General features: G+C 34.8%; 1 protein-coding gene across 1 annotated transcript in view; it reads right to left on the bottom strand.

Moving 5' to 3' along the window:
• Positions 1-254: 254 nt before the first annotated feature.
• Positions 255-8483, bottom strand: part of LOC103798817 (nipped-B-like protein) — a gene marked incomplete at both ends in the record, with an annotated part of 16629 nt that continues 8400 nt past the window's right edge. Inside the window, 10 exon segments of the mRNA XM_009071099.1 lie at positions 255-344; positions 2047-2190; positions 2564-2696; positions 3735-3817; positions 3981-4119; positions 5263-5363; positions 6430-6510; positions 7292-7443; positions 8318-8475; positions 8477-8483. The exon segment at positions 8477-8483 is cut by the window's right edge and continues 58 nt beyond it. Of these exon segments, the coding sequence (XP_009069347.1) occupies positions 255-344; positions 2047-2190; positions 2564-2696; positions 3735-3817; positions 3981-4119; positions 5263-5363; positions 6430-6510; positions 7292-7443; positions 8318-8475; positions 8477-8483 (1088 nt within the window).

Below are 8483 nucleotides of genomic sequence, written 5' to 3'. Positions count from 1 at the left end.
AAAACTTCCGAGAAAACTGGAGAAATATAGCAGGATGCACAGAAAACAAAAACAACAGATGCAGAAAAAGAAAATTAACAGATTTATAATGAGATTAAGTGAATCTAATGCATCAACATAATGTCGCAAAACCGAATCACAGTACATGTTAGGGTGACAATTTAACTGAATATGCACAACCAAGACCCATTCTATTCACTGCATGTTAGTGGAATTATTTTTATAATGCCTGACAACAGAAAGCTGAAATTTACCACTAATGACGCATCAATTTCAATATTCACATCCAGATAGTCTAGCAAAGCCTTTTGCAGCTGTTGAATTTCATCTTCTCCTCCTGAAACCTGTCAGAAGTAGAAAGATAGATATAAACCAGAATATTCCATGGTCCAGTATTACTGTCTGAAAATCTGCATGTCCACATAAAAAATACACTGAAGTCACTTGTTTCGATAATTGCAGAACATTAATATTTTTTAAGCAATTAGCTATAAACTTCACAGAGGCTGAAATAAACTAGACTGTGTCTCTAAAGTCTAAAAAATACCAAGAGCAGAATAAAACTGGTTTTAAAACCAACTGACTGATTTAATCCATTTTCATTCTATGATCGTGTCTGAAGACCCTCTGTCATGGAGGAAAAAACAAGGGCCAAACCCATAAACTATGTTTATTTCCTCAATATTATCCTGAAACACACAGGTCCTTGCAGTTGCTGATGTTACAGCAGACAAGAGTATTATTTTTCCCCCCAAAATGAATGAGTTCAAGAGTTCAAAACATGTCTACAATGCATATAATACTGATATAGACTTACATATAGATATTTGGCACCCTGATGTATGTGTAAATTGTGATTAGAAATTCTGGCCTTCAACCAGATTGAAATTGTGTGGATAACTGGCTGAATGCAAGGGTTGCTTCATGCTTAACTGCAAATAAGTGAAAAACCCAGAACAAACAAAGCAAAACTGTGAAGCACACAAATAAAACTGAAAAATTCTGATACTGCTCAGATACACATCTTTATAGAATGTCTTCCAATACTATTACAACTTCTGGAGATAAGGAAAGAGAAAAAGACTTTTCTGAAATACTTCCTCGCTAAGCATAATGTAAAATGGTCAGAATCACTGTCAACAGTGGAGAATCGTAACATTTTAGCACACAGAAGTATAAACTATATTAAGCCATGGGACTAAAAGATTTGACACTATGTTGTAGAATATTCTAATCAACAAAATTATGGGAAGTACCAGCCCTATAAAGGAGTAGATGACTTTTTGTTCTTTAATTGAATGCCTGTGAAGTGCAGAAGATTTTCCTTTAACATAGCTTAAAAGTCATTATAAAGTACATATAATAGATCTGTAGTCTTCAGGTAGCTGAAAGGGAAATCCTGATGACAGTTAACAGTTCAGAGGGAAATGTACAGCGTTCATAAGAAATATTCAAGTCCACATTTTTACAAAGACACAGAGGATGAGATTTTATCATCATACATGTACTGTATATAGCCCCAAAGCATACACTGCTTTCACAATTGCTGCCACCCCTACAGATTTTGAGCAGTATTAGCATAAATGAAAATATTTACTCTCTAATGAAAGACATATGCAAGTTCAATTAAAAAAAAAACCCGACCAATACAATCTACATCACATAAAAACTAACCTTACAAGTCTAATAGTTTAACTCTCTTAAAGCCTGTATATGAGTGCCAAAAGCTCAGTTAACACTTTGCAGTAGCAAATGCAGGTACATGTGTATTTTAAGACCTCTTAAGATAGAATCCAGCTGTTGCTCCATTATTTCCTCTGTATTGTCACAAGAAAACTGGCTTAACCACTTAATTAACCAATTCACTACAGAGGTGGTGCAAGGAAGACATGAGATAATAAATGTGATACTTATAAATGGAGTATATTTGATTCAGAAACCTGAGCAATGAAAGAAAAGTGATGTCAGTTTTTCAAATAACTCTTAAATTTTCAAGTATTTGAATGAATAGATCTCAATCCAGCTGGCATGGGATGTCTCACACACCTGTTTGAGGATTCTGGCTATAGATCCTTGATCCATTTTGCTAGTGACTGCATCTTTCCTCAGCCTTGCAGCTACAGTTCCAAGGTAGTCAAGTGATGCAACTCTTAATGCCATTTCTGTAGATTTGTTACTGAACTGGTGAACCTAAGAAAAGCAGAATAAACAGTTAAAAACAAGTATTTATTTATGCAACAGAGATTCTTTTCACAAGAGATTGCTTTACCTCATCAGAATTTCCACCTGGCTACAGAATGCACTTTTTCATGTCACTAATGTAATGGGATAGTCTATGAAAAGCTGTATACATACAATTTCTAACAAGTTTCATATGAATGATCCTCCAACCAAAATTTTATTATCTATCTATCTCATAGTAGTGATAAATGCAAGCAAATCCTTATATGGTGCATGTATGGGAACTATAAGAAAGCATTCCTGTAGTACGTTCAGCTGAAAAAAACAAGTCTTCATTGTAATAAGAAATAAATTCACACAGTTAAAAGCAAGAACTCCTTACCAGTAGCCTTCCTAACAAGCTAAGCAGCAACTCTGCAGCTGGCCACTCTGGTTTATTGACTGTCGAAAGCAGATCTTGAATGAAGTTCTCAAACAATGGCCTGTAATCTTCCTCCCCTTGTTTACTGCCACACCTGTTCAAAAGAAAATGCATTTTCTAAGCAAATGTAAAAGAATATTAAGTTTTCTTCTGAAGTAAACAGAAGTAATCCTATGTTTAATCAGAAAAATACTTTTATGCAATTCTAACAAACCAAACCTGAAATACTGGCACAAAATTTGTTTTATTCGGTTACAGAGAAATAGCTTCAACAGTTATCACTCCAAGTTGCACTGCAAGTAAAGCAGCTAAGCCACAATAATATAATTTTGTTTGTAAGATTTTTTTATTTAAAATTTTGCATTAATATCTGCATTAACTTGGACAAAGTAGGTAAAACTGTAAAGCTCAGGGTGGAGTAGGATATTTAAGAGGTGTTGTGTCTATATTCCTTAAGCTTGGTCCAACTTATCTGATAGTGATAAGACATGTCAGGATTATGCCTCAGAAAGGGTACAACCAGAATGTAACAAAATAAAATAAAATTTAAAAGAACAACCCAGAAGTTAACATCTGTCGGTTTCTCATTTATGTGTGGCATCCCTAGGTTTAACAATTTCAGAAGCATATAGAGAGATTGCTAGATGGCTTATTAGGTTTTTGGCTTTAAGAGTAAAAACTAATACAATTAAAACCTAAAGACTTATTCTTTGAAATCCTTCGGTTATTCCAGAGGGTTTTTTTTCTGTGTTGAGCTATTGATATTCCTAACTTTAGCTAAATGAAAATAATTTTTTACATTTTTGATATGATTGAATCAACACGGTTTCACCACTTCAATATTTACTCAGCCTTCTCCTTCCAGGGTTTGGGCAAGTAACAGATCCCTAATAAAGGAATCCTACATGAACTACCAAACAGATTCTTAAATGAATAAAGAACACTGCGGAATTTCTGTTCCATGCACATTTTTGCCTAGATGGGTGGCTCTCTTAGGGATCTATAAAGTACATTGTTATAAATAACTTTATGAGGAGGTATTCAGCACTGTGCAGTGGTCAGTTTTGTCTCACAGTATGATTTCATCTGGAGTTGGTTTCATCAATACCCCAAAGAATGCAACAGTACTTACTTCTTAAGGAAGATAGAAAGGAAGTTTTGTGCTGTTCTCATGGCTGTTTCATAAGAGTTAGTTATAAGCACATCTTGATCCACCTAAAAATAACAAGATATATTTGTCCACTATTCTGGCATACACAGGACTATAATTTCCAGATAGGCATTTCTCATGCACCATAAAGTTACAGCAGACATAAAATTACAATGGTTGATTACTAGAGCACTGTAATAAAATATGATGGTTTTAAAGTTCTCTTACTTTCTTATTTGATTCCTCGTCTGAACTAGAATCTTTTTCCGCTGATGGTAAGTGCACCACACACTGAATAAGTTGCAGAACTAGTGCTGTTACCATCTGAATATACATGGGCTCTCCATCAGTGTCACTGCTGTTTAACCTGTTAATAAAGAAAAGACAGCATTAATAGTGAAAGTAAACAAAAATGACAAAACACAAGAAAAATTTTTGGCACTTAATAGTATCTTTCAAAAACTATTACCACAGCTAGAAATGTGTGTTCTAGACATTTATCTGGTTATTTCCTTCTTTCTTATGAAGTGTGACGTTCAGTCTAAGAAAACCAGTAAGCTCTGCTCTTGGGCAGAAGAGATGCACTGAAAAAGCACACTGATGGGCTATCAGAGAACCTGTGAAGTTCATCAGCTGGAAAAGCTACAAGAATATTTTTAATAAATCAAACACCTACATTCCAAAATGCTTAATAATGAGCTTATAATGTATAATGTAATTTCCTTTCCCAACACAACGAAACACACCAAACTATTGCCCTAATAATTTATTACTTCTGTATTATTCAGTGTATATGAAATGTGCAGGAAACTAATGTTTTACATAACAGAAATCAATTACCATGACCTGGAGTGATGTTTAGAAGAGTTGCACCCACAGTATTCTGTGGTAGCATAGCAGACTATGAACTTGAGCATGGAAGTGTCTCAGCTCAGTAAGAGGACTATGAACACACTCCATGTTTCTCCCATGATATAACCTAATAAATAGTATGATGCTTACTGCCTATACATACATCAACACCACCTATTGCTACCCTTAACAGTGTGAAAAGGTGATAATCCCTGACATATGAGATGGCATGCATATGAGTCTGATTCTCTTCCTGGAAGAAGTGCTCTGAACATGTCCTCAAAGAAATCAGCTAGAGTTTTCCCAAAAATCTTTAGCAATGAAGAAATTATGTAATTCCACACACATTGAACTAAAGAACTGTGCAACAAAATCCTCTGAATGCATACTAACATCACACTCATTCACATCCTGAGTGAGAAAATTAATAAGTTATTTCAATTATTTTTGTAAGTAGGCTCTAATATGATAGCATAAGGAACAGTAATTATTACAAAACACTTGTCAAAAAATTCTTATTTTCAAATCTCTACCAGCAAGAACCACAGGTTGTGGAGACGCAGATTTTTAACATAGTTACTACTGAAGCCTAAAATCCTACATCTATAAAACTGCAAATTCTACAGTCTATGAGTTATTAATTTATGTCCAAAATTACCTGAAGTTTCTCAGACTCCTCTTGCTAGTTGGCAGTCTCGCAAGGGAAGTAAAAATTTCTTCTAGTATCAGCTGCCTGTGTTTCTCATACCGGGAGAACACCTGTTTAATAGTTAGGATTGTTAGAGAATTATTTATTCTTACACAAAATGTCATTTGTTCAATATATTGTTAAAAATTATATACAAAAACAAACACTTTACTTGACACTTAAATAAGTCATAATTCATGCATATCTTATTTTAAATGCATTGCTTTTCAATAAAAGTGTTTCTTTATAAAATACATAAAAGCTTTTCAAATATAGATTTTTTTAAAATCTTCAAGTAACATAAATGCGCAATAGCCCTGAAAAATACTGTGTTTCAAAAACTTCTGTTGATGGTATAATACCCTGTATAGGAAAGTCAAAGAGTGGAACACTAAGCTTTTGGACTCAGTATTTCTTTCTCTCACTATGGAGAAAAACTATGTAGTAACATAAATTACATGAACCTGTGTAGGTTGCAGAGCACATTTGAGTAAACAGTTTTACTTCATATCCTAAGCTTTAACGTTTGCCTGACATGACATGTTCTTTCAATTTACAGGACCAGGACTGTTGGGTTTGTGTCCCCATTTGTGAGGCAGAACAGCGGAGTACATAACCCTTAGGAAGGTGGAAAGCTCACACTTGAACAAACACATCTGTGTTCCACAGCATTTTTCCTGAAATAGTTTTTTACCTGTCCTAGGAATTTTTCACACAGACACCTCTTCTGAGGAAAAGAACTTATTCTATTATACAGAAACACCATACTAGTTCTATACCTTATTCCACTGCATAAGTTCAAATCTTAACATAGGAAATAAGGAAAAACACATTGCTAAGATCTCTTAAGACAAAAACAGAAGGCTAAGTGGAAGGGTTTGTATTTACACTTTAATGGCCACTAAAATTAAGAAGCTACTTGCTTAAGTACTTTTCCTATAGAGTACTCTGCAAATAGGGCAGCTCAGGTAGACATAATACTGTTTCTAAATTATGACATCGAACTGTAAAAACAAGCAAGAATAAAATTATTCTTACACTCCAATTCCCTACTGGAGAGAAAATACAGCTTATGTAAATGCCCTAGTAACTCTCAGAAGTACAGAAACATGAATCCACAAATTAGAAAGTACTTACTGCAGTCACTAATTTGATGGCACATAACTGTAGTTCACTGACATTTTCTACAAAGAAAGGTGTTATCCCCATAGACGATACCTATCAATGGAAAAAAGTTATTTTAAGTATATCTGACTAACAAACTGTATTTATATGGTTTCACAAGTAGCTCATTCATGCAGTAGGTAAGGCATTCAACGTGATGTATTCCTTCATTTTATTTGCAAGTAAAGTTATTAAACTATCTTAGGGCACAGGTCTGATGAGGAGCAGCTGAATGAGCTCGGGGTGTTCAACCTGGAGAAAAGGTGGCTCAGGGGAAATCCTATGGCTCCCTACAACAGCCTGAAAGGAGGTTGTAGAAAGGTGGTCATGCTACTCTCCCAGGTAACAAGTGACAGGACAAGAGGAAATGGCCTCAAGTTGCACCAGGGAAGGTTTAGATTTGGTATTAGGAAAATTTATTCGTGGAAAGAGTTGTTAAGGATGGGATCAGGCTGCCCAGAGAAGCAGTTGAGCCACTATCCCTGGAAATATTTGAAAGACATGTAGATGTGATATTTAGGGACATGGTTTAGTGGTGCACTTGGCAGTATTAGGTTTATGATTAGACTTGATGTTATTAAGGGTCTTTTCTGGGATTCTCTACTCAGTACAATCAGGCTAAAATTTTAAGCAAACAAGAAAAGTCATTAAAGATTTCATCATTACATGCTCGTCTGTAGGTTACATACTACACAACAGACCAGTCACTCTGAGCTTAAGCATTCACAAGCTTGTACTGATTTCAAACTTCATGCCACCGACACAGTCACACTTCAGATTCTCTCTAGCAAAAGCAAAGCTAACCTTCTTGGACAGGACTTCTGATAAAACCTACCTGAAGAATAGTTGTATCAGTAAGAAGCTGTATCTCTAGCAACTCTGACAAGCTGCTGACAATGTCACAAACTTTGTTATACAACATCACTATGACTCTCTGCTTGTGGGTGGAACACTTGGCACGTTTTGCTTTTGAACTCAAAACACCACCTAGAAAAGAACAAAAATGTACTCATTAATTTTTTGCAATGTTTCAAACAACAAATACTAGAAAGATCACCTTCCTAAAAAAGTGCCCTCAAAATACAGCTTCGTAAAAGCAATTTAGAAAAACTACTTAGTAACATCAGCTGGAAAGCAAGAATTTCACGATACTGATTTTCCGTAACTGCTTTAAATTCTGGATATTGGATTTTAGAAAGGTTCTTAAAATTGGACACACGCATCTATAGGTATAAATACGATCACAAAAGGCTAAAAGCTAAATAGCTTTGCCTCAAATAGATCATTATACACATGGAAATTATGAATACGAAACTACTTATTTCTACATATACACAAAAGCTGAACTTCAAACTTCTAAATACCTTTGTCTAAATACCTTGGCTACCTTGACATTATTGCAGTAAACCAACCTGTTGTATGACTATGTTATTCAGATGACACATTTTATTGTTTTTTTCACTTTACATTTCACCATCCCCAAACTAACACCATACTTTCATTTAGATGCTGTATGTGATATGGAAGAACTGTCAGTGTAAAAGTTGCATATAAAAATATTGTTCCAGAAAGTAATTTTGTTCATATCATCACACAGTAGATTAAGTTTTGATATCTTTTAATATGGGAAGATGTCAAAAAACTGTTCTTAGCATACTAACCACCATGAGGATCCACTCTATACACAGGATCATACTGAGGATAGAGAGTGTTCTGCAAGTGAAATTTTGTGTATTGAATAACTCTTTCTATTACATCCTCAATGTATACAGCTTTAGGCATATTCGGTTCACACAGTAGATTAAGTTTTGATATCTTTTAATATGGGAAGATGTCAAAAAACTGTTCTTAGCATACTAACCACCATGAGGATCCACTCTATACACAGGATCATACTGAGGATAGAGAGTGTTCTGCAAGTGAAATTTTGTGTATTGAATAACTCTTTCTATTACATCCTCAATGTATACAGCTTTAGGCATATTCGGTGATGTCATAATATTGATAGCAGTAAGACTCAGCAGATT

The sequence above is a fragment of the Acanthisitta chloris genome, unplaced genomic scaffold (genome assembly GCF_000695815.1).
Source record: "Acanthisitta chloris isolate BGI_N310 unplaced genomic scaffold, ASM69581v1 scaffold33103, whole genome shotgun sequence".
NCBI lineage: Eukaryota > Metazoa > Chordata > Aves > Passeriformes > Acanthisittidae > Acanthisitta > Acanthisitta chloris.
Note: the sequence above shows the minus strand (reverse complement) of the source record. Positions and strands in the feature narration are given on the sequence as shown.